We start from the raw sequence: 26,769 nt of genomic DNA on the forward strand, positions 1-26,769 counted from the left end.
TCTTCCAGTAGACCAAAGTCCTATCCAACCTAGCCTTGAACATTTCCAGGACTGAGGCAAGCAGAGCTTTCCTGGGCAATCTGTTCCAGTGTTTCATCATCCTCACACCAAATAATTTCTTCCTAATGTCTAACCTAAATATGGCCTCTTCTAGTTTAAAGCCATTACTCCTTATTGTATTCCTATGTGTCCTAATAAAAAGCTTCTTGTAGTACCCCTTAAGGTGCTGGAAGACTTCTGCAAGGTCTCCCTGGAGCCTTCTCTTCTCCAGGCTGAACAACCCCAACTCTCATATCCTGTCTTCATAGGAGAGGTGCTCCAGCCCTCTGATCATCTTTGTGGCTCTCCTCTGGACTCACTCCAAGAGCACTATGTCCTTCCTCTGTTGGGGGCTCCAGAACTGGACACAGTACTCCAGGTAGAGTCTTATGAGAGCACAGTAGAGAGGGAGAATCATCTTCCTTGACCTGCTGGCCATGCTTCTTTGGATACAGCCCATGACAGAATTGGCTTTCTGAGCTGCAAGCACACATTGCCAGCTCATGTTGAGCTTCTCATCAACAAACACCCCTAAGTACTTTTTGCTGGGGCTGTTCTCAATCTATTCTCTGCCCAGACTGTAATTGTGCTGGGGATAGCCCTGACCCATGGGAAGGATGCTGCACTTGGCCTTATGGAACTTCTTGAGGTTGGCATGGGCCCAGCTCTCAATCCTGCCAGAGTCCCTCTGGAGTCATTACAGTAAGCTCAACCAGCTCTGGATATTGCCTCTTGCTCCTGTGGGAGCAGTGAAACAGATACCATCATGCTTATATGCCATTTGGGTAACTATGTGTCTGCAAACTAAATTAGAAAAAGCAGTAGAAGGGAGGGAGCAAATTGTTTTCATTATCCTAGAAACAGGATGCAGCTATAGATAGTCTATGATCTATATAACATACGTAGATAAAGGATGATATTATCTGTTAATATCTAACATTAGTTCATCTTGCTTCAGATAGTTATGTGGCTGCAGTGGGAAGCATGTACCATGGCGATGTTGGAGGAGAGGGATGTAACTGTTTGAAATAGAGAGGCCATAGTTACTTTGGCTCTGCTGTGATAAAGCTTAGAACAGTGGAAGGCATGTTCCCTGAAGTGCACACCTTGAGATATACAAAACCCAAGGATGGAGCAGAAGTGGTTTGTGGTCTGCTTTGTAAGCAGCTCATGACAGAAGGACATAGCAGTGCACTGGACACTGCTCTGGCTGCTTAAAAGCTTTGGCTTGGAAATCAGGGTAGTAGTAGTACCAAAAATTCATGATACAAAACTGTTTAGAAAATTACTGTACTGTCATCTGGGAAAACAAGCCGACATTTAACTTTGGGAAATTTTTCACTGCAAAGCATGATGTATTTTCTGTTTTGTCAGAACAGCATTGCCAGTCAAAGTCTGTTTTGACAGGCATATCCTGATTGGCCAGTAGTATATAGCAGACATCTGGTTACCCAAGGAGGAAAAAAACAAAAAAACCAACCCCCAAACCCCACAGGCAACAAAGAAGCTATACATATTTCGATCCATCTAAAAAACGATGGTAGGTGTACAAGACTTACTCAGAAAGTACTGAAACATTCATTTTTCAGGCTTTAACTTTTATTGTATTAGTTCTGTAATTCCTCTTCTCTGCCATGATCCTGCAATTTTTTGTATCAAAATACAATGAAGAGGAATAACAGCTGGTTTGTGGCAACCAACTACTTGGCAGCAATTATGTCACTTGGGTCACTGGAGTGGAGCTGGCAGCAAAGTCAGGCTTTGCTACAAGTGGAGACACATTTAAAGGTGAGCAGTACAGAAAAACAACTCTACACTTTCAGGTCCATCCCTTGTATCCCCAGTGTATTTCAGTTTTTTATTACTAAACAGAAAGATAGTTGGAATATGTTTCAGTTCTGTAAAGGGAAAATAAAATATAGCCAGGTGGGACAGCCAGTTTGAAACCTGCTGTTGACCATACTCAACTTCTGCACAAGTTTTGGTAAACAAAATCAAAGACTCTGATTCCATTTCACTAATTTATGTATGTACAGAAGTTACATGTGTCTTTCAAGACTGAGACTTCAATTTTAGCTCATGAAACTGCAGAACTTGCTCCTCATCCTGAGTTCACCACTGGTACCAGCAAGCAAGTCTGTGAGAACCATTACAGCACATTAGAAACAGCCCTGGCAGTAGTAGATACCTGGAAAGGGTTTTGATAAGGAAAAAGTCTCTTTAGTGCTGTGCAAAGGAGTATTTTTGTGCATTAAGGACTGATAATTCTGATGACCCTCTGGCCTTGTTTACATTTGTAGTTTTTAGTGGTACAGCTTTAACTGTGGAAACTTCAGAGCTGGTAACACTCAGGACTTTTATGACTCTGTCCTTCATACCTGCACCTCACCCCTTTCTATGCTACTGCTCAAATGGATCAGTGTCGCAGTGCGAGTGTTTGGTGCTGACAGTCCGAGGCTGTACTGCCTCAGATCAGTGAGGAATGAACTGATAAAAATTGTGCCATGGTCCATGCTATTAACTGTGGTCAGGTTTGCCTCAGCCCCATAGAGTTAGGTTAGTAGAATCTTCTATAAGATAAGATTCATGACACTGCCTCAAATCCCCTCATCACCTGTAATGGGTTGCCTTTGTTTTTTCATCCTGCTTTTCCACTTCCAGAGGTTTTTTTGTCTCTGATTTCTTCTTTTCAAACACACACATTTTAAGGATAATTTTTAATTTTAACAAATTAAATAGCTTTATTTGTCTCCATTTATTTTTAGCAGCTCTTCTGAACATAAATTTTGTAGAGGGTTTGTGCCATTTTGTGTCTTCACATGATGACAGAGGAGTGATGACAGCAATAAGTAGGCTTTACCTCTGCCAAGTAGGGTGGAAGGGTTCAACTATGTGTGTGCACGTGCTAATCTGAAATTGTCTACTGCTAATCTGAGATTGTCTACTGCTATTGTAGAAAAAGGGAAACACTGTCCTAATGAATGAGATTCTTTAGAAGATCTCAGTAATTTATTTTGTTACTTGGTCGGGTGACTTTCTGTTGTCCTATGTTCAGTTGTATTTTGCTTTGTTCCTTATGTGTGTAACTGTAATTACTTTCTAAAAAAAAAAACCTAAAAAAGTGAAGCAGCTCTTTAGGACTACATATTGTCATCCGGGGAAGGAGAACAGAATTAACCAAATATTTTATGGTCATTATGGTGAGCAAATTAAGTGAAATTGTCATTTATGGGCAGCAATCCTTCTTCCTGGGCATACGAGCTACGTTTTTACTGACTTTCTGGTACAGGTTGTTGGACTGGTGGTTTGATTTTACCTGAAAGAGTTTGATTGTTCTGTTACGTTTGGCTAAATGCCAAGCTTCCATCAGAACAGGATAGTTTTGTTAAAATTTCTGTTGGAAAAAAAGCTGGGGTTTTTTTTTTTTTCTTTTTTTTTTTATTAGCAGGCAGATCTGTATCTTAGGAGCTCTCCTACCATGTGGACATTTCAAATCTGAGCTGCTCCTTGCTTTTTTTTTTGTTCAGATAAAAAGCCTTTAACCTGAATCTCTAATGAATACTGATTGCCAAGCTGTTAGTTATTCCTCATGTGAGTAACTCTAATTGTTTTTCCCCTCTTTTTAATTTTTCTTGAAGAAAGCTTTCTTCTGGGCTTTGTCCTGAATAAATGTTTCATGATGGGAACATTACTTTTTGCTTAATTATATCTGGAAAGCTTTTTCAAAATATGCTGCCATAGTCAGATACGTGGTGGCTGAAATCTGTTACCCTCATGAGATTATCAGGGAGTGTTTGGTGGTGTGGAGTGATGGTAGTTGTAGGACAGTTGCAGAGCTGGAAACTTATTCTTGGTTGATGAGGTGAAAAGAGGATCGTTGCAGAATGCAGAAGAATCTTAGATTTCATCAGCTGGTTTTGAATATTTGCTGGACAGATACTCAAAGCAAAAGGGATCATTTCAATGTCTTAGAAGTATTTGCTGCTAAACAAAGGCATAAACTTACATTTGAGGTTAACTTTATGCATTTTTTTGCACCCATATGCTGATTTTCGACATCAATTTGTCTAGCTGAATATCCATGGCACCTGTACACTGGTGTTACCTGTACACTATGATAGGGAACCAGATTTGTATTTTGTCTGCTTGTTGCTACTGAAGAATCTCATAAACTTGATTCTTCAAGGGACTGCATGAAACAGGTATCAAGTAGGACAGGGAAGTAGTTACTCTTTTGGAATGATGCAGATGAATGTCACAAAAGCAAAGGTCTGTTACCCTTCAAGAGCAGTTTATTTCTGGAAAGATTTAACTATTGCCATGTGTAGTGAAATGAGGCAACCAGGTGCCACTAACTGCCAGGGAGTGAGCATGAGCTTGTGTCAAGCCCACCTGTGCCTAATTAGGGCGGGCCCCCACTGCACATGAGCAGGACCAGGGGGCCAATAAAAGGGGAGTCCTGAAGCACAAGCTCATGCTCACTCCCTGGCAATTTGTGGCACCTGGTTGTCTCATTTCACTACAGCCATGTGTTTTAGTTTTTGAGGTAGTCATCTTCAGCTCTTTGGAGAGAGCCAGAGTTACTGAATACACACAAATATCCTGTTTTCCCTTGCATGAAATAATTTTCTGTTAAGGCCACCTTTGAAAAAGTTCTGCCTTGAGGATGGCATTTCAGAGGGTTTTGATGTTGACTGGATTCAGGTGACTCACAACATTTTTCACAGAAGTTTCATTGCAGTCATCTGTTATATCACTGATTATTTGTTGTGGCCATTTACCATTGAATCGGAACATTTTTCTGGGATATTTTGAGTCTACTGACGTTGCAGAAAAACCAAAACGTTTTCCAACCAATTGATAGGTTGCCATGGAGTTTCCCTAGACTCTTGGGATGAGGTTCACCTGACTGAATGCAAATTCATGCTATGTAGACACCAAAGCTTGAGGAATTTCTAGCTTTGTATTTTGGCTGTCATGCTGTTAAAGAAAACTGTTTGTTTCTAGAGTGTAACGCATGGCATCTTGAAATAGATGGCTCCACTAGCTCTTAAGATCTACATCAGATGTATTCTCTAGAGGTCTTAATGGCTTTAGTCAGAGAGTCTACTCTAGAAGTAGGTGGCTTCTGGTTCCTGAGATACTTCATGGTAGGCTGCAGAGAGCTCTGCTGTGGGTCCCAAAACCCAGTTCTCTGCCTCTTGAAACCCCCTCAGTCTCCAGTGCCTGGACAGGCAGCAGACTGCCTGGTGGAGCTGTGAGACTGAACCTCTGGGGGTCTTCCCTTCCTCTTCTGTGGCAGCTCAGCTTCCCAAAGTCACCAGCTCTCAGCAGAGCTGGGGAGAAAAGCAGCTTCTTCTCTCACAGAGAAGCTGAATTTCTAAAGAAGAATGAGGTTTTTTGTGGTGGAAAAAGTAGATTTTAAATTCTAAAATTCACCAGCATTTACCTACAGTTATCACCCTTCCACTTGTGTTAATCCAAAAAACCTGATCATCTTAATTTAAGCTCTCATCACTGATATTTATCTTTTTTTTTAACATGAAGAGTACAGATGTTTCTGTGAAAGAAACCTAAAGCATTTACTAATGTTTATTTATTTGAGAGATTTTTGTGAACTTCAACATTTTAGATTCTTGCTGTTGTCCTAAGAGTATGTCCCAACATCTAATCTTCATACTCATTTCCAGTTTACTCAGCTTTAAATATCTCAGGAGCTTAAGAGAAGTCTTGGAGCTATTTACAGTGTTCAAACACTTCTGTTAAAATGCTGTGTGTCTTTTCAAAGGAAGTAGTTCCACTGAGAAATGATCTAGTCTGAACAACACACACTTAGTTAAAATGAATTGTCCAAAATGTAATTTAAAAGTAAATTATTTAATTTGGAATTGTTTGGAAGCTGTTGACAAAGGTGTTTTTTTTTTATTTATTTTTTGGTTTTTGTTTTTCATCACTTGATGTCAAAGCACAGGAGAAATATTTTATAAGCCATCATTCTGCTACATAGATAGAAGGCTTCAAATAAGTGATGTCTGTTTCTGCTGACATCTATTTATTTTATTAACAGTGGCAAGCCTATTCCCCTTGCTTTCACATCCCCCAGTTGATATTCTTCTATTAAAATCCTTCCATTTGCCCCAACAGTGGGATTAGTACTGTCTTGCACAAATAAACACACTCAATTTAATGTAAAATCCAGGGTAATCTGTCTTCTGACATGCTTGTAAATAGCAGTTTCTATCAGTCTGGTTGTTAATTGTGTCTTTTCAAGTCATATTAAGCCCTTTTATATAGCCTAGTAGAAGCATCTACATCCTAGGCAAGGATGCAGAAAGTATAATTTTTTTTGCTGCTTTGGACAAATAGTCTGTCCTCTTGGTGCTTCTGTTTTGCTGTCTGTGAAGTGATGGTGCTGCTGTGTTTAGGTTCTGCCTGGAAATGTCCTGGTAGCTGCATCCTTTTAGTGTGACAATGAAATCTGAGGTCAGAGCTCATGCTGCTCCAGGAGTCTGCCCCAATGCTCTGGACCAGCTCAGTTCCCCTCTGAAGTGGAGCCTGACCCACACTTCTCTTCTGATTGAGATCTCTGGGCTTTGCCCACAGGCCATCCTCACCTTCTTTGCACTAAAGCCCCAGTCAAATATTATGTTCATTAGAGTCTACAGAATGTTGTAGTCAGCAGGAAACATACAAAATCATGTAGGTAAAAGAGGGTTTTTTAACCTAGGCGTAAAGGAAGCTGCCTGACTTTACTTTGGACTTGAATAATAATTTGGATGAGTAATTATATGGCTTTCAAAATGTTTATGTCAAAATATTCAAAATTAATGGTGTTCTAAAAATATAAAAAGTAAAGTAGAAATAGAGAAGCGATGTGTGATGCAGTTTTGGGCAGAAATTAAAAATTAACTTTGGTTTTCTTTGCGTTAGAGCTTAAGGTTTGGAGATTTCAGGAAGCATGCAAGGGAATTCAGCAGATGACACTTGACCTCTCTGAGTGCATGGGACTTTCCTAAAGGGAAGGATGTAGATTCTTCTCTTGTGAGAATTTGAATACGGTAGAAATAAGAAGTTGGTGTTGAAGCTGGTGTGCTGGGCTGCCGAGCAGACCATGGCTGAGGGGCATCTTTAGAGCTGAGGCTCTGAGCTGTCAGCCGCACCCGAGCTGTGGAGAGCTGAGGCCTTGGGGTGTGTTGTAAAGAAGGCTGAGGGGAACAGTCAGTCAAAGGTGGTTGTGAGGGTGTTTTTAGAGAGTGGGATTTGCACCACTTGTTGTAGCTGCTCAGCGATAGGAGCTAAGGGCACTGCTGTCACTGCAGTGTTGCCAGGCGTGGGCAAAAGCTGCTGTGGAAATCCCAGGGATAAATTTGCTGCTTTTTCATCTCTAATGTTTCCACTTCAAATAACATTTGAGTTGTTGGTATAGTAAACGAGTAGGAAATGTAAGAGATAGAGAGCAAGTTTAATATTAATTCTCAGAAAAGTCTGGAATTTGCTCTTTAGGAGCACTCCTGTTGGCTCTTCTGAGTGCTGGCTCACATGGGAGAGCCTCAGTCTTCACTGGGGCTAACAAAATACTGCTGCAGTAAAAGATCTGGAGAATGAGATTGCTCTTGATTTCTGTTTAAAGCATGCTAGTTGAAAGCGTATGTTCTGTAAAGCAATTTTCAGGACAAACTTCAAAGTTAAAGGATGGAGTAGAAAGAAAACCTGGTGTGAGAAAAGTCAGCAGCTGAGAGCTGGGAATGCCAAGAAAACCACTGTAAATTTAGTTGTGCCCACATGGCTGCATTTTTATAGTATAGGTGGGTCTCCTAAAGCAACCTAAGAGTGACTGAGTGGCTTTCTGGGTCAGACTGCAAGCCTAGTCCAAACAAAATAGTCTTGGAGTTGAGTTGGAGTTGAGTCTTAGGGAGGAAAAACAGGTCTCAAGAGTTGAAAGCATTAGTGTCTGCAGAAGGTGAACATGCCAGGTGAGCATGAGAGATGTATTAGATGGATATTTCTTTGTGTAATTTCTTTGGTGCATTTTTTAGCTGTCCTTCAGCATGATGGAAATTATACCTAGAGCTTTTTTTTCCTTCCCACTTCTTGAAGGAGTTCAAAATCACTGGGCCAGGGGCAGATGTCTGTATCTGGTAAGAAGAATGTCACATGTTATGTCATTAAAAGACACCAATGACAGGTCTGGAGTTTACCACATTTAGTATCTTCATATACATAAGTGGGCATCTGTAATAAATTAAGAGATGATGCCAAACTTGGCACTGGTGTAGATGGTTTCGGACAAGCAGACAGGGAAGAGCCATAACAGTAGAAGTGTTGTGGCTCAGAAGACTTGAGAAATATACTTTAGTTTTGTTTGTTTTTGTTTTTTTTTTCTTTTTTTCTTTTTTTCTTTTTCTTCTGCCAGTTTTATATTACATATCTTGGGAGAAATACACATTTGTGACTGCCATGAATCTTCAGTCTGAGTCACCACTCTGCAAAATGCATGCATCACTAATGAAGTTGCAGGTGGCTTTGGCTCAGTGTGCTGATAGACTTCTCTGTATACAACCAGAAATTAAAGACACTGTGTTATTTCCTGGTAACAATGAGTTGGAGTTTGTGTCTTCTTTTAAATGCATAGTTGGCCTAAAGAGAATCCTGAGTGTTTCTATAAATCTCTGAAGGATTATATGTCACTGATGGCATCTTTGTTTTGCTGGGAGGAGAGCTGCTCAGCATAGCTGGAGATACACAGCTGGGAAAGGACACAGAACTGAAAAATACAACAGGTAGGGAGTGAAAGACAAGATGTTGGATACTTGACAGTAAGAGCCTGTCACGTGAACAGGTTAAAAAAGTACAGGTGGTACATGTAGTTCTCCATGGTGAGAGAGGTGGACTTGAGGCAAAGCAGGATGAAAAAACAGATCATGAAATTACTGCAAAAATGCACTAGGTAGGAGGAGAGATTTCTTATAAAACTCCTATTTATTTTTATTTAACTTTCCAACTTATATATTTAAAAGATATTTATACTGATTTGTGTCCTAATCAAATTTAGATTTAGAGACTGGAAGCTCTTTTAGTGTTTTGACGGTATTTTGGGGCAGGTCTTTATCAAAGCATCAGCTAACTTTCAGCTCCTCCAAACCCCAGGAATTTGCAATTTCATGAGGCTTTATATAATACTTTCAGTTTTTGTAGGTGAACAGTACATTTAGTTCATTGAGGCAGTGAAAGGGCAGGGTAGTCTCTGCTGATTGCATCTCCACCATATCATTGAAAGACTTCAGCTTGGAAGATATGCTCTTACTAGTGGACAGGCGAGTTGACCTAAACTGTTTCTGCATCTTTTTCTCACAGATGCTGCAAGTAAATATAGTTCTGCTTAGTTTCTGGTTGGTAGCTGAATATCTTGACAAAATAGTCTTTCCAAGAGAGCCAGAATAATAGGCAATAGGTTTCATAAGAGAACTTTGCCACTTACAGCTATTTTTTTTTTTCTTGGTAGAGTCAGTCTTGAAGCAAGAGCATATCCAGAGGAGGTGCTGAGGTCCCTCAAAAATGATTTTTTGAGGAACTGCCTGTCATATTTTTTTGTGACCTGTATGGTATCATCAGTATCAAAATCTACTGATTTCCTTAAAACCCAGCTCCTGGGGTCATGTAACTTCATAAGAGTTTTTCTTCCTATGTATTCCAAGTTTTTGTGAATAGCAGAGATAGGAGAAAACAAAATAAACCTTGAAGCTGTGGCCCAAGTTAACCTTTAACTCAAAACATTATGAAGGAGACCTTCAGTAAAGAGGCACATCCTTGTCATACCAAAGATGGAAGAAATTAGTCTATAGTTCTAAATTTTAAATGGTACAGAGTATGTTCTTCATGTACAGGGGATTATTTCCTTTTTGCACAAACTGAAGATGACTTTTCCAAGTTGGTTCTCTTAAGATTTCTAAATTGTGTTTATTAGCACAGATTATGAGGCCTTGTAGTCTTTAGGGCGAAGAGGACTTTTTCACAGGGAGGATTTGGGGAAAACTTGATCTCAGAAAACCAAAGCAGCCATGCATTGCTTCTCCTTCTGTCTCTCCATCTCACTGCATTCTTGCAGATAAAATATACAAGTGCTTGTACATATGGCAGAATATGGAAAATGCCTGCTCTTTCTTCAGCTGACCCTTGGTTAAATAGCATTCCACAGTAAAGCTTAGCTACACTGCAAAAATTAAAGAGAATATGAAATATTTAGTATGATTTGCTATTTTCTGGTTCAAGTAATAATCTGCTGCATATAACTCCTGACATTTCCTGGGTGTATCATTTGTATTGTAAAAAAAAAAAAAAAAAAAGAAAAAAAAAAAAAAAGAAGTAAAAAAACCTTGATGATGCTTTGATGCTTCTTTGGTAATATTGCATTACTTTCATTTCTGTTGCTGTTGGAGATTTTGGAGAGTAAACTGAAAATAGCAATCCTTTGTGAAATAACAATGGCATGTCATCAAAATGTTAAATAATTAATAATGGTACTGTATTTATAATGATATTAAAAATTCTTTTGTAGAGATTCCATGTGAATTAATGCCGGCGAATTCATGCTTTCTTACACACATATATAGTTTTCTAAATGAATAAGTTATTTTATTCATATGTACAGTGCAAGGTTCAACTTGTCGCATGAGACCTCAGTAATCTTGATTTATAAGGAAAAAAAATTGTTCCTAACTAATGACAAATATAGAAATACATATATATATATAAGTACCCTTCACAGTGGGATTATTCTTTTCTCAATCAATTTTATTTTCATCCTGGCCATGTATCTTTGGAGTCCTGTATTTACAGTAATATTACTTGTTCATGAAGAGGACTGAAAAATAATATGTATTCAACAGTTCTCATTTTGCTGGGATTGTACATCACTGTAAACAAGTCTGTTGAGACAGCTTTGGTGAATGACAGGGTTTGACAGTGATTTCTATGTTAAAGCATAAGAATTAACTATTAATATAAAAAAATATATAATGTTAAACTAAGAAACATTTTGACTTTTCCATGTTTTTTAAGGTTGGAAGTCAACTTACTGATCAGTATTTTTCAGAGTAAATGTTTTCTGTGAGATATAAAGAAAACAAGCAATCCCTGTGTTTTGTAAATCATTGAACACTAAATTAAAATGCAATCAATTTATCAACTTCTTTGGTACTTCTCTATTTCCTTTTGAGTGATTTTTATGTTTTCTTAAAATATAAAGCTTATTTGTCTTTGGCTACAACTTAATGCTTTTGTTGTTTTGCTGCTTTTGTGCACTAAATTGTTAGCACTGATGCAAAAGACCAAGTCAAGTGTCTCTTGGCTTTCTGGTTTACGTGTTTAAATCTGCACAAATCTCAGCACAGTCTACTCATCCCAGCCAGTGTGGACATGAGAATATGGGTTTTTTTCTAATTTTGTAAAATGTGGTAATGTAGCTGTTTACAGTGGTGGTAGTAAAAATTGAGACTGATGCCTTACTTAGGATCTGCTGCATCTGAAAAGCCTGGTGTGCCTTATATGTTGTTCCACCCTCCAAGAAAACTGAGTGTCTTTGCTCTCCAATGAGTCTGTGACATTTATTGTGGTTCCTAGTTATCAGTTTCCTAACTATATAAAAATCTCCTTTGTCCCAGTTCATTAGTAGTGCAAATTAATCTGTTTGCCTCCACTTTTGAGGCTAGTTAATAGATGAAAATGTAAAATTTCTTGACAATAATTCAAGTGGCTTCTTTCAATGTTTTGTGCCATTGGCCAATAATAGTAAAAATAAATAGAATACACCATGTTCTTTTAGAAGTGTTGTTGCTAAATATCTAAGCAGAGGGAATATACTACTTCATTCTTGGGGGCTCTTTATGTATACTGGCAAGAATTAAATAAAGTTCATAAGAAGTTAAGGGCCCTTGACACTCAGTATTATGGAAGCTTCCTGTATGTAACTATAGAAAATGGAGTCTGGTTTAGGATTTAATACTTAGCATTGCAAATTATCCTTCTATACTCTCTCCATTGAGCATTATCATAATATTTTTGAATACTTTTAAAATAGATTGTTTAGGTGCTTTCCAAATTTAATTCTAAGTCAGTTTGTGAAAGACATAGAAGCTGATTTCAAGTATTCCATTGCTTTACAATGCAGCATTCAAAGAGACAAGTAGTCCAGATTGCAAAAATAAACTCAATGTTTAAACATTTCGTTCTAAAACTCTGAATTATGCTGGCAAGGGAGAATCCAAATCATTCTTGGTAGATAACGTGTTACAAGAAATATATCCATTTACATTTGGAAAGGTCACCTATGCTCTTCCTGTTGTGCTTTCAATGTTCAGTCACATCTCCAGAGAAATCTCATTCTTGAAACCCATTTATTTACTGATTCAAAGGGCATTATTCAGATTTTACATGTAACATAAATGGTAATAGAATCTGTCACATTTTAATGCCTTGATATTTTCTGAATGTGACTAAAATAAAGTTTGGTCTATACAGGACCTTTTTATGAGAAGTAAACAAAGTGGACAATATTGCAAAAAGGAAGACTGAAATTACTTGACCCTGGCATCTATTGGTTAATGCTTCAGCTTAAAGAGAAATGTTAAACAATATTTCATATGATATTAATGTTTTACTGTCAGAATTCAGAACCAAGAAAATACGAGGTACAACTAAGATGTTCAGCTGAAGAAGGGAGTACTAAAATACTAGAAACCATTTTACTTAAATCAAGAAGATTCAGAAAGACAGGATATTTTTAAGCGTATGTAAAATAAAAAAAAACCCAAATAAAAATTGTAAGAGCAATATTGCTGGAGCAAAGACCCTGAAAAAGCAGAATTTTCTTTTTAGCATTCCAGGTAAACCTTATAGTGGGGAATACTATTGCAAAGATTATTTTTTTTTGTATCAGTGAAAGATTCTGCCTGTCAGGTTGCAGTAAAATACACTAAGCTGTGACTACTCTTAAGTAATCCTGGAAGCAGAGACTGGTTTCTTCTCAGTATTCCTGTGTATAGCATCAGTTATTTTGAATACTGAGTAATTATAGATCATTGAAGTTTAGTGTACATGGGCCAAGAGTGGAAGACAGTATTCAGGGAGAAATCTCCCAGTAAATCCATGTGTTGCAAGATCAGAAACCTTGGTGATGTACCATGTAGTCTAGTAGCAAGACAAATGCAAATTATTAAATCTAGTTACTAATATTAAGCTACCATTCCTGTGTAAAAATATGTCTTCTTAACAATCTAAGCCACTTCCCTTTCCAGCAAATACCCTCCAAAAATATTATTGGTAAAGGAGACTTAACAATTAAGTTGTAGACAAGCCAAATAAATCAAATCATGTAGAGAATCTGAACAGATACACATTACCCCAGCTAGATCCAAGTTTCTGTGATTCTGTTGGTGATCAAATTTGTTCAAGTGAAACACTGTAAGCAAGTGGCAAAACTCATGTAGTTTGTATTGTAAGACCTAGAGAAAAAACATCAATTCAGACAAATGGAAGGGACCACATTTTGCTGTTAACATGAAAATATTTGCAACAAAGGCAAGGATGCCTTACAGTTTAAAGGGTAGGATGTTGTGCTTTCAAGAAAAGCAACCATTCTGTAGAACTCTAACCCACTTTTAGAGTTTACCAAGAAATTTGATCAACGCACAGGCAGCACAGGAACACAGGAGAACTCTCTGCCTTTTAGAAGTGCTCTCAGAGTGAGGTTCTGCGGGAGACAGGCTTGTGATATGGGGAATGAATGGACAAAAAGTAGAGTTAAAAATAAACACCAAAGTTGAGTGCCCTGTAATCATTGTGAGGACAGAAAAATAAGTGAGCACAGAGAAATAGTCTCACAAAGCCACCACATTTCAGAATAAGTACTATTATTACTTGTGGGAACAGGGAATAATGGAAGCTATTGCTTTTCTGAGTTCACATTATATCCTTTTCCCCTCTGTCCTGAATAGAGCAAAACTTTTCTTTTAAAATATTTTTCTTTCAAGTTTTTAATTAAACTTCAGTTTTCTGGTGTGTATTACCAGATATTAAAAACATTATTGAAATCAGAGAGCATTAGCATGTAAATATCCATATTTTATCATTTCCTATTAACACTGAGCAAAAGTGAAAACATGATGAGAAACTTTGAATCCCTGAGACACGAGCTGCCAGGATGGTCAAAATAATACAGAATTTTGGAGTCTATAAGGCTTTTGAATGCAAGAGTTACAGTGTAAGAACAGCTGAAGATCTTAGTAAATAAAGAACTGGTTTTAGATGCCTAGTTCAGTTTTTATCAGTTTTAAATGAAATAAAAATTTCTGTATTTTGAATTTCCCATTGTAAATGAACTTGCTTTAGGAAGCTTGCTTTTGTGATGGTGTAACACATGAATCAGAGAATCCTGAACATTTGTGTAATGGAAGGACAATGCAAAACTTGCCAAAAGCAAGGGAAAAGGAGGGTAATGTGATCATCTGTACTGACTAACCCTGTACAGCACTGTTGCAATTAAAGATAAATAGAACAAAACAATTGTTGGAAACAGGGCAAAACTTTACACCAGGAACCGAAATGCTTGAGAATCCAAAAAAAAAGAAATGTTTCACATGGGATCTGGTCCCTCCTTCTGGATCTGAATTGTGTAGTGGGAAATGCTTCTAAGATAGTGTAGTACATGAGCCTTTTTAAAGTTTTGAATAGTTTTCCAGACATAAATCTGAAGCATCAGTGTACCCACTGAAGTCAGTGAAAGATTGGAGGCTGCCTTGAGATGTGGTCTAGTAGATGGGGTCTAATCCTGCTTGTGGTAGGTAGTTAATTGCCATGCAAAGCAGAGCTTTGTGGCTTCAGCAAGAGGGTGCAAGAGTCCCACCCCAAAACTTCACACAACACTATTGTCAGAGTATTCTTGTGTATCAAGTCAGGAAACATGGCTTTTTTCTAAATGTCCGAGGCCTTACAAATGAAGTGGGAGATGGGTCTGGGGTGGGTGAGATGTTGTTCTTTGAGCGGGTGCTTTGCTGCCCAGCTTTGCAAGAAATCTGTGCGTTGCAGCATTTTGGGGGGTTGGGATTTTTAAAAATCCTAATAGAGGTTCTAAATGTTTTTCATATTTCAGATACAGTTTAATAGAGGAGGGAAAAGATGCCTAGCAAATGCTTGTCATAACATAAGAGCTCAAGAAATGACAATCGTGTCACAGTGACTATTGGAACACCAGAAGTCTCGGAAAAATTTAAAAAAAAAATTTTAAAATGGCTGATTTATTTTGAAATGACATTAGTGGTATTTTTAGCACTGAAATATTAAAAAATTAAAACTGCAGGAAGGAAAAGGAAAGAGTAAAAGCCAAATAAAATGTCAGAGATCTGGAGCTACCAGTTTTTAATGTGAGTTTGATGCTAAGCTATCTGAGCAGAATGTACTTTTAAATTCTGACTTTCATTTGACTACCTGAGCAACTAATTTTTGATAGACTGGTAATTGACTGGGTAATACAGTTTTTTCTACAGAAGATTGTGAGCTGATATGAGACTAACCCACCTTTAAGCATTTGCTTGTGAGCTCGAACAGGCATTTATTTTGTACCTTTACTTAGAAGAGGGAGTAAGTAAACAATGTGGGTGAAAAAAGCCCTCCTCTGGTAAAAACTAAAAATTAAAACTAGTGTATGCTATGGAACTAATTTTCCATGGTGTTAAAATACAATGAGTATACTAACCCTTTTTCTTTTACCACAGTAAGTTCATCTATATATGAATGGAAAGGTAAAAGCCTTAGCACCCATATTTAGTGTGTTTTTCCCCTTTTTTATTTTAAACCCCGAAACTTTCTGTGGGGGTGGAGAAGGAGATGCTAAAACCATTGTTTGTAAACAGAAAGTAGTCTTTATTCAAAGCATGGAGTGTCATAATTGTTCTAAACCAAGAGCTGCACTCATCCTGTCACGAGTAAATGCCAAAGCTGTGTTTTTAGCCACTACTTGAGGGAGAAAAGAAGACATAATTAAGCTCTGTCTTTGTTGAGGACATCAGAAAAGCTACTAACAGAGTGTACGTGCTAAAGGCAATCGTGCATCCTCACATCACCACTGACAAAGGGACAAAAGCTACAAAAGCAGGCTGCAAGTGGTTGCTGTCATGCAGGCTGCTGTGGAAGAGAGGCTTGAGAAGCTGTTGCTTTATCCATTCAGTAAACCATCTTTGAATTCTTAGAGGCAACCTCTAAGAACTACAAGTCAGAAAAATTCTTTCCATGGTGCCTCATTGCAGACTCGACACACTGAACTGTTCAGTATCAGAAGTCAAGGTGCTAAAAAGATCAATAAAAATCATCAGGAGGTGGTGAACTGTCCTTTGACACCAATTCATTTTAGAATTTGATGGTTTGGAATTTAAAATGGGTTTGAATTTAAAACAAAATATAAACTGTATTTTTCACATAATTACCTGTCAGCAGTTGTTAAGACTTTAAGAGAACTAACAGCAAAAAATCTATAACAAAACCATGAGAGCTTGGAACCTTGTTGAGCTACCTTGTTGAGGTAGTCCACTCTCATCCTCTTAATTTGTGTTTTATTATTTTGCTGCATTCTTTTTCCATTATCTTTTTCATTCATGTGGGAAGAAAAAGGCCTGTGTGGGATGTAAAGGGTAAGAGTAATTGCTGATCCATCTACCAGTATCACTGTGGTGGGAGTTGAAAAGCACAACGTATACAGTGCACCTGCAGATAGACAGCATCAATCTTCTGCTGGTTATTCTGGGCATTGCTGGTTGCTCCTGCTCTCTGGAAGACAGTGATAAAAACCAACAAAAAAACCCCAGCAAACAACCAAACAGAACAAACACACGCAAAAAAACCCCAAAAGCCCAAAAAAGTGAGGTCAAGAGGATTTGAGGAGCTCCTTTGCAAATCATCTAAAGCTGAGACTGTTCCTGTAATGCTATGAAGTGACAATGGGTAGATAATAATGATACAGAAATATGGGACTAGCTGATTTCTCTTCTCTGCTTGCTGCCTGTGTGTCTCAAAAAGTATCTAAAGAGTAATTTCTCTTTCTGCAAGGAGATAAATTCCTTGTGTGACAGGATTGTCTACTTCATCTTGAAGATGTTTGCCATGAGGCTATATGTAGTAGTCTTTTTGACTACTGCTTATTATGACTTGCATTGAGATGAATGAGGCATTTCATACAACTCCATCACTACATCTGAGTTGCTTTTTGGCTAAGGTCAAAGAAAAACCATGTGTTCTGGTTCAGTTCCCCCAGTTTTTGGACCACTGTTCTGCTAAAACACTTAAATTGTTATTTCCCTTGATTTGTAGATCAAAAGTGCTGCTATACATATTTACTAGGTGATCTAGTAAACAATGCATTATTAAATTACTTGTTAGGAATAGAAGTTTTAATCTGGTTAAGGGCAGGTAGGATTTTAAGGTAAAAAAGATACTCTCAAGAGGGTGAGTAAAAAAAGGTTCTAATACTCCACAGGAAAAACCTAAAAGTTAATGAAGTTGCTACAGCCTTTTTCCCCCCCTCTTTCCACTTACCAGTCTACAGAGATCTACTTTGCGCTATGAAAACACTAATTATTATCACATTATTAGTAGTAAATTTCAGTTTTCAGTGAAACTTTCAAGTAAAGGAGTGGTGCTTTGGGACAAATTTCTTCAGTTCTCTGAACAATGAAACCATTAAACTGTCCTAGCGAGGTGTAACACGACTGGGGTCCTCTGGTCTTATGCTGTAATTGGTATTATTTTGCTGGGATTGGATTTCAGTGAACAAATAAACAAGGGATTCATACCCTGTCTCATCAGACATAGCCCGAAGTATTAGCTGACATGTATAGCTATCCACCAAATTATTTTCAATAATTTTGGATAGCTAGTAAACTCTAGTATATATAGCGAAGCATGGTAAGCCTTAAATGATGCTTTTGGTGAAAAAAGAGACAAATGATTGTGTGATTTCTTGTTAGAAACTGGATTTTGTGAATTTAGAAAAAATAATAGCATGCATATAGAGAACAACTTTGAAATTTTCTTCTAGGTTTCACGTTTTCCCATGAAGCAGCAGGTGTAAGCAGCTGGTGATAGTGATTTTGACTGTATTCCTTTCAGATACTTCTTTGAGCTAGAAGTAAAGAATAAATCATTCATGATGTAGAAACTGTTTTTAAAAATAGCAGTATTTTTCCTGTAAATACTTCTTAAAGCTCTAGCTTTAATAATTTTGTTTTATTAATTTTCTTTGGTCTTTTAAGATGCCATTTTAATATGTGTAAAGCAGTTATGTTTAAATTTGTCAGTTTGGAAGTGCACCTTGAAAGCATGCATTGATAGGAATAATACCTGTGAAAGAGGGACTCACTTTTTATTTTTAAAATATGAAAATATTTTTGAGTTGCCTGATGAAGTTGAGATAGTACATTCAAAGAAAGTACAGTTTGTTGTTTATTAATAAAAAAAATTGTTTCTGAATATTCCTATAAAAAGACAAACTTTTGCTAATTTACAAAATCACAGAAAGCAAAATTTGAAGTTAAAAGCAAAAAAAACCAAACCAAAGTTGTAATGTGCTTACATGTTGATCCTCAAATGTTTATATTCTTTTTCTTCATGACTCAAAAGTCTTATAGTGTTAGTATTTATAGTAGCAGTTTCTATATTTAAAGTTTAATATTACATTTTTACTTTAGATGGGTCTGTTGTTTATTATGACTTAGCAATTTAAAGATTAAAAAAACAACTTATCTTTTTCATAATTATTTCTGAGCCTTTGTAGAAAAACTCAGAGCATTCTGCTCAGAGGCATTTTTGTTTACTAGTGTTTGTTTTCACTTCCCCTTAGTCTATTTTAAGTAACTCAGCATGACTGGTTGTGAGAGCAATTATATACAAATTCAAGGAGGATTTTATCTTCTGGCCACATGGTTGCATGGAAATAGTTCCTGTCTTTATTAGAAGTTCACCTGTTAATTTTATTACCTATGTCCCAAAGTCTTTATTATTTTAGAGCGTTATTGCAGAGGTAAACATGACATGCTATAGAAGCCTCTAATGCCAATGTCTCCACAAATTTATGTACTGGTTGCCTGGACTTGTGCCTAATAGTTTTACACTATCAATAGCAATATCACACAGAGGTAGTGCTGTTGATTTTTTTAAGATGTGATGTCCTCTTCCTAAGAGTTCTGCAGCAGCTTAATTTGTGATTTGGTAAGGCATAATCCCAGAGATGAATCATAATATTGTGGCTTGGCAACCCCTGCACAATTCTTGACAATTTTCATAAATGCAGAGTATAAATATGGTAGCTTAAATTGTTCAGCTCCCCGATTTTCTGATATACTTTTACCTTACTAAGTCTTTTCAGACTTTTTTTTTTTTTCTGTAGAAGGAGAGTTATATCTTGCCCTGATGTGGGTGGAAGAGGGCAGCTGAAGTGTATCCTCTTCTAGAATGGTAAAATGTTTTGGGAACTCTTCAGATGGGACTATTACAAAATATTATAGAAATTTTTAAAGTTCATCACTTTTCATAGAGAGAGAAATGAGAAAGACTTCTAATCCAAGTGCCCTTAAAACTTTTGTCAAGTATAGTAATGTCACTCGGTTTAATTGCCAGGCCAGTGAAATGAGCAGGGTTTTTTTAAATGTTTTGTTGTTCCTACAAGGCTCTATACTTGCTGCTGAAGTCTAAAATTTTTTTTCAGGTCATAATCCAATTTAAGATTATGGGTGTTTTGGTTATTCTTTTTTTTTTTTTTTCCCTGCATTTTACCTCTGTTAATTCTAATGAAGGATGTTGCAGGCAGAGACCAAAAGACGCCAGTGGCCTGTTAATCCTCTGCAATAAGATTGTTCTCCATCTTCATCAGGACCCATCCCACTGTAGTACTTACTTTTAAGACAGCAATGCTGCTTCACCAAACTTCCTCCTACAGCGAGGGAAGTAGGGATAACTCGTGGCAAAAGCTTTGAGGCTAGTGACAAAATATGTTTGTCTTTCAGATCCCCAGCTCAAGGGTATAGTGACCAGGTTATATTGCAGGCAAGGCTACTACTTGCAAATGCACCCCGATGGAAGTCTCGATGGAACCAAGGATGACAGCAGTAATTCTAGTAAGTGACTGTCCCAGGGGAATGTCTTGATCCCACACGCAGATTGCATCGCTCGAGCGCGGCCGTGCAGGCGTGGTGGGAATGCCTTTGGAGGGTTGCTGGATGTGTTCTGTTAAAAGGAGGAGGGTTCTGTCCATCCAAAGCCCTGATGACTGACAGCATGGCTTGTGGAGGACATTGGCCTAAATATATTACCTCTGAAGGGGGAGGTTGCGAGTGCTGGTGGGCCTTAGGGGTGAGATGTTTAGGCCAATGACTGACTTCTGGTAATGTTCTAAAAGTGGTAAAAATATATTAAAAATCATTTTTACAAAAGCTATCTGTTTAACATCAATTTCTTACCTTAAAATGAACCAAACAAACAGAAAAGCGAAAAAGGAAGTTAAAATAATTTGAAAAATCTGGTTATGTAGGCCCTGATTCAGCAAAGCAAATACATATATGTCTCACTGTCAAAGTCCTGCTTAATAAAACAATTGCTGAAGTACCTTGCTGAATTGAGGCTAAAGATCCCACAGTCCCTATAACCAGCAAGAATTCCACTGATTTTGAGAATTTCTGCCTGTGTATGGACTGTGATTGTGGCACTTTGCAAAAACATTCCAAACAAAAGTGGTCTTGAAAGGCCATTTGGGTTGCTGCTTTGTTATTCTCTTCCTATGATGCTGCCAGATATTTTCATTCAATGATCATTTATATACATTTGATAAATCCAGCTGTAAATTATAATTAAGAAAACCTATTATTAATGTAGAAGTTGCTGATTTTTAATTTTCTGTGTAGTAGACATTTGTATTTTGTTTAGTTTAATGATAATGGCATGTTTAAGTATCATATTTCTGTGTGATCTTGAGGTCTGTTTTAAGCATTTTAAATACAATATACTTATCTTCTTAATATGCATATATAAACTAGCCTTTAGTTTTCCTCAAAATGTTGGAATTAGGCTATAGAAATTCAGGGGTTTGAGGCTTCTGCTTCACTTTGGTCAGGACCCTGCTTTTTCTGTTGATGCATAGCTGTTGGTTTTAACACATTTCATCAACAGATGACAATATAATCAGGTTTTTCTTTTAGGATTGAGAAAAATAACTAACATATTTTGATCTGTATTTCTCTACTTCTCTTCCAAATAGTTTTCCCCCACCTATTTCTTCTTTTTTTCCTTCAGTGTATTCTCTCTCATACCCACCTCTGTATTGGACTAGAAATTAACACCTCGTACAGACAAGATCATTATTGCTTATTGCAGGAGCTTTGCCTCTAAGAGGCCCAAGGAACCTGTCTTAGAGTGCAGTGCGAGTGTGTATCTCTTTCTCCCTCTCCATCTCTTTCTGCCCATCTCTGTCTTATTTTCAGCTTCAATGAGTAGGTGTGTATGGATGCAACAGTTTTAGAATATTTATTCTGTTGGGATTTTTTTTTTTAACTCTTAGAACTCAATGCCATAGTGCCTTACTTTCCTCTTTTTGCTCTTCTAAGCTTTACAAATCATCCTTTTTTTTCTTTTCCTTTTTTTTTTTTTCCTCCTTACCATATTTTCCCTTTCTCTCCCCACTTCCCTACCTTTCTAGATTTCCATCTGTCTGCCTACCCCTCTTATTCTTGTTTCCAGAATTCAGAATGAATAGTCTATATTATAAATATTCTCAAATACAGGACTTGTCCAAACTTAACCAAATACCAGATAGTGGTATTGTGTATTTTGGACAAATACTGTGCTTTGCTTCAACATGATTTTTAGGCAAAAATGAATCTTTTTCATATAGGGATTTTTTCCCTGTCTTTAACTGGTGTGATTCACTATATATTTCTTCACTAGTACAATTTTTACAATATTTTAAAGTAAAGATAGTTTAGTCCATAAGGATGTAAAATTAATGTTCGCTAGGAAAGCATAAAATATCCTCCTTAAATTTGTTAGCATATATGCATCAACACTACATTAAAAGCTGAAAAGATTGATCCTTTTGGTGTATCAGTGAGTATATGAGCATGTGTCTTTTTCTTTGTGCTCTCAGTCTTACTCCTCAGTTCTTTTCCCTTTCCACTCTCTTTTCTTCTGTTTCCTGTTCAACTTTTTGTTTCCTATTGCTTTTCTTTACTGAAGCATATTTTGGTTTTCCTTTTCTCTTTTGCTTTAATTTTTTTTTATCATGGATAGAATTCCCAGCATTTTTGTCTTTTATGTTTTGAGCTCCATATCATGATAATTTCTGTCTGAGGCTGACTGCTGAATCATTTTTGGCACCTTCCAGAGGGGGAAAACACTGCTTCTGACCAGGGAGCTTGCAGGCTGCCAACTTAGTGTCCCCAGTGGGAGAAGGGATGGACATGTACTAGCTGTCAGTAGGACAGAGAGTATCCTTACCTTGATAGTGAGGTTGACTTCCATTCAATGTTTGTTTCATAAAAATGGAGGAAAGCACAAACTGAGGGAAGTTCATCTTCTGCCAGCCTCTCACCTGTCTCCTGCACTGCTCATTGTCCCTGAAGCCAGTGAAAGAGCTCTCCTCATGCACTGACCATCTGAGGAGCTGGGGGTCTGTCCTGGCCCAAACCAGGACAGGGTCAGAGAAACCAAAGTGTGAGTGAGAAGCAAGAGATAGAAAAGTGATTTCTTTTTTTTCTCTTCAGCTAGGAAATTGTTTGAAGTTTAGTCATGCTGCTACTTTTTGTTTTTGCTGCAATTTATTCCATGTCAAGCAGTTAGAGGAGAACTTGATGTTAAAATTCCCTTAAGTGCTCATATCATTTTGTTCTCATTATATATGTATGTCAGTAAACATTAGTTACACACTATTGGAGTCACAGTGTTATAGAGAGGTAGTGCTAGTGCAAAGTAAGATTCAAATGCTGCTGTAACACAGGCCATTGCCCCAGTTTGCCTTAAGTCTGACTAAAGTCTTGAGCCTGCAGAAATAGATAGCAAGATTTTTAATGGATCACTGCACACAACCCTTGCATGAAAAAGGAAGAAAGATGTGACTGCTAGTAGTTACATCCCTGAACATACTTCTGCCTGCTCATGTTGGTGGCCATGCTATTCAGAACCCAACCTAATTAGACTCTAGAGGCTTTTGGTTCATTGTAGTAATTACTTTTGATATTTTTTTCCAAGTTGGTGATGTTTTATGACAGCACATGAATTAATGCAGCTATTGGTTAATGGTGCTGAGTCTCCTTAAATCACATCACTTGACCAAGACTGTTAGCTTAAACCATCTTGTGTGTACAGTCTGTATTTTTTTTGCCAAACTCTCAGTGATGTGGGGAAACATGTTTTGTTACATTGCTTTTTTGTTTTATCTGGTTTTCTGTTTTTCTTTCCTCTAATTGCTTACAGTTCTGGTCTGGTTTTGTGGCTTGCTTGCAGTGAAAGTGGTTGTGGTTAAATCTGTAGGCTTGGTTACTGAGGTCCTAATCAACGTAGCTGTCCTTCTCTAGCTCTAGGTCTGATGGGGTTTACAGCAGTTCTTGGTGTAAACGGAACTTGCTTCAGTGTTGGCCACGTCTCATCATTATTAATTAGGAAAAACAAGGTACTACACAGAAACTATAAAGAAATAGAAGATACTTCCATGTTGTGCTTGTAGTAAGAAACATTAATTTCCCTTCTGTCCCGCCCAGTCAGAATGGCTCATTTTTAGGCTTTGGTCTGTCTATCTTCAAAGTTTTCTCTCATTAATGAAGTTTAGGTTTAGTAGGAAGACTAATTAATTTGGGAAACAGGCAATACTGATTCTTTAATTTCTGAGGTTGAAACCTTGAGTCTGTTAGCCCCATAGCTTCTTTTTATTTTCCTGAAAAGTGTGTCTCAGTCAACAACCACTGAAAAAATGCAACATAAGCCAAGATACATTCCTTGTTGGGTGATAAATCTGACTTTAAACCCAGATGTTGCTATTTGTGTCCTTTATGAAATTACAGTAATGTAAAAGAGCGTTACTCATTTGTAGCTTTATTACCTAAACTCATAAATGCCAAAGTTAACATGAGCCAAGCCACTTTGATTTGGCTGTGATGTGCAAACCTCTTGCTTAATTATGGAACAATATGCTTTCCTTCCTTCATGGCACTTCATGGTACCTGGTAGAGTTGCTGTTTAAGAAATTGTGCAACCATTAAACATTCCTTTATTTTCAACTTTTCATGCATTCTCTGAATGCTCTATATCCAGTGAATATGTATTAGCTTTTCAGTGTCTTTCTGAAGTACCTACCAGTATCATATTTTGGTTTGAAGATGTTAATATGATCTTCACAACGCTCTTGTAAGGTAAAGAAGATAATTAGACAGAAATAAAGAACATGAAGATTAAAAAAAACATCACCTTTGGGAGTTAGGTAGGCTTGTTTCTCCCACCAGTGTAATACTGGTGTGACAGGATCAATGGAGACCATGTTCAGCCATACTAAAGAGTACATAGAAATGGATGGACAGATCTCTGAACACAAACCTCCCTGTACTCATTGCCAACCTAAAAGATGCTCTAGTGAAGTCATCCTTTTTGCCTGTAGGTCTGCAGATGGGACTAAATTAAAGAAATAGTTGCTTTGCTCTGATTGCAGATTTAGTGTAGCAGGACATCCGGGCAGTGCACATGCAGAACAGACAGAAAGGTTAGAAACCTTAAGTAAGCAATTGGTCCCTAGCAAGCTTCTTGAGAAAAGCAGTTACTTGCAATAGACTTGCAACAGACTTTCACAAGGATATAGAAATAACTGATTTCAGGCATTTCATATTTCAAGTTAATAATAGACTGTGATGATATTACAGAGAAAAAAAAAGGAAAAAAGAAATGTGCTGAGTTTGTTTTGCTCAAGGAAGGAGCTATTACTTATCAAAAAGTGAACTTCAACTGTGGCTAAAACTTTTGGAGGATTAGAATCCAACTCAAATTTGTTTCAGCAAATCCTCTCTGTGACACCTAAACCAGGAACTTTTTTCATACCAGTTGTTCCTGTTAACTGGCCCTCACCCCCATTTTCTGATCTTGTGTAGGATGGGAGTAGGTTTGCAGGCTTTAGGAAAGGAAGAGAAACCATTTGCTTTAGAGTGGTGGCTTAGAATGAATACAAAGCAGGGCTAAGGGAGCAGGAACAGGCTCAGTGATGACAAGGAGAAAGGGTTTTTACTCACACCGTTTTTGCTGACTGGTCCAATTGAGTTCCCTGATGTTCCCATGTCTTACTTAAAGTTGGATTTGCCAGGCTTTATTTTTCAGCATGCAGCATGACAACACTGAGCATCAGGCAGAATTGTATTTCCTGGGCTGTTCTAGAATGATCCCTCTTTCAGTTTATCTAAGGAGTCGCTGGGCTGGGTTTAGGTCCATAAAGATATTCAAGGACCTCACTCCCCACTTGTTTTTTGTTTTGTATCATTATCTTAAAAACAGAGAAAAGCTAGGGACATGCTTCTTTTCCACCATCCCTTCCAGGAAAGGGCATAGCTTTGGCTGTGCAGACCTGGAATGCCAGGAAACTCTCAAAGGCTCTCTGCTTTTCTCAAGTCAGGTTCTTATTTGTGTGGTGGGTAGCACAGGTGAATCCTAGGAAGGTTTGAAATGTGTAATTGGGCATGGAAATCCCACACAGTAAAAAGCACTGCACAGCCAGGTTCTGGAGGAAATTGAATTTCCTTTGGCCAGCGTCACAGCACATAAAAACCACATGCTGTGCCTTGTTGGTGCATGTTTTTGCTGACCTTGATGTGAAGCACACTACTGAGCATTTAGCAATCAATAAGTGTATGCAGACTTGCCTCCCTAGTTTCACCCAAGTGTGAAACATTCTGTGGAATTTACTGAACATTCTATATGTGCAGAATTATATCAGTTCAGATCACAGTCTCAAATTTTACACTAATTACAGGAGCTCTGACAATCTCCAAATAAACTTGATGGCAGTAAGAGATACATTTTATGCCCTCCTCAGTGCTTTCTAAATTCACCAGCAACTCTAAGCCGCTCTAGTAATTTTATAGGTTGCATAAAACACTACCATGTTACAGACATCTAATTCTACTGCAGTAGAATGGGTTGTGTGGTTGTGGTTTTTTCTAGCTCTGCTGCTTTGTTTTTATTGCTAATGCAGCAAATTATGTCTATGTTGCAGAAGTCTTAATTGAATCACTATGATTTGGAGTTATTTTTCATTAGCAGTTTTCCATGGCTGACTTGTCTTCTGTGTTCACCTCTTTTTTTTATACAAGCATTGCTTGTTTTTCCTTCCTGGTGTCCCTTCAGTTATTTCTGCCATCCCTCATGCATGCTGTTCATATCCAGATTTTCTCTTGCAATTTCTTCTAGAAAAAAACAAACTTCTATCTGAAACCTAGGTTTCTTTTCTGTTAGAGATGACAGACTTCCCCTTCAGCACCCACAATAGTGCTTTTGCTGATTTTTACATTGTTTCATTTGAGAGTAAGGTCTAATTGTTTTTTTAACTTCCAAATTACATTCCACATTTGAAGGCCCACAAGTCATGCATCAATTAACCTGTATACTCTTAGGATCTCTTGTCTGTCCATATTTCACTGGTTTACATTTAACTTGTAAAGATTAGAGAGG

At 37.6% G+C, this 26,769-nt stretch overlaps 1 protein-coding gene across 3 annotated transcripts in view; it reads left to right on the forward strand.

The window, feature by feature from the left end:
* FGF14 (fibroblast growth factor 14) overlaps positions 1-26,769 on the forward strand; it is a 413,252-nt gene that overhangs the window by 293,386 nt on the left and 93,097 nt on the right. For 2 of the 3 annotated variants that reach the window (XM_008492642.2, XM_030469324.1), the window contains exon 2: positions 20,085-20,195. The exons of the other annotated variant lie outside the window; for it this stretch is intronic. In XM_008492642.2, the coding sequence (XP_008490864.1) occupies positions 20,085-20,195 (111 nt within the window). The remainder of the gene's footprint in view (positions 1-20,084; positions 20,196-26,769) is intronic. 3 annotated transcript variants of the gene reach the window in all.

This window comes from Calypte anna, chromosome 1, assembly GCF_003957555.1.
Source record: "Calypte anna isolate BGI_N300 chromosome 1, bCalAnn1_v1.p, whole genome shotgun sequence".
NCBI classification, from domain to species: Eukaryota; Metazoa; Chordata; class Aves; order Apodiformes; family Trochilidae; genus Calypte; species Calypte anna.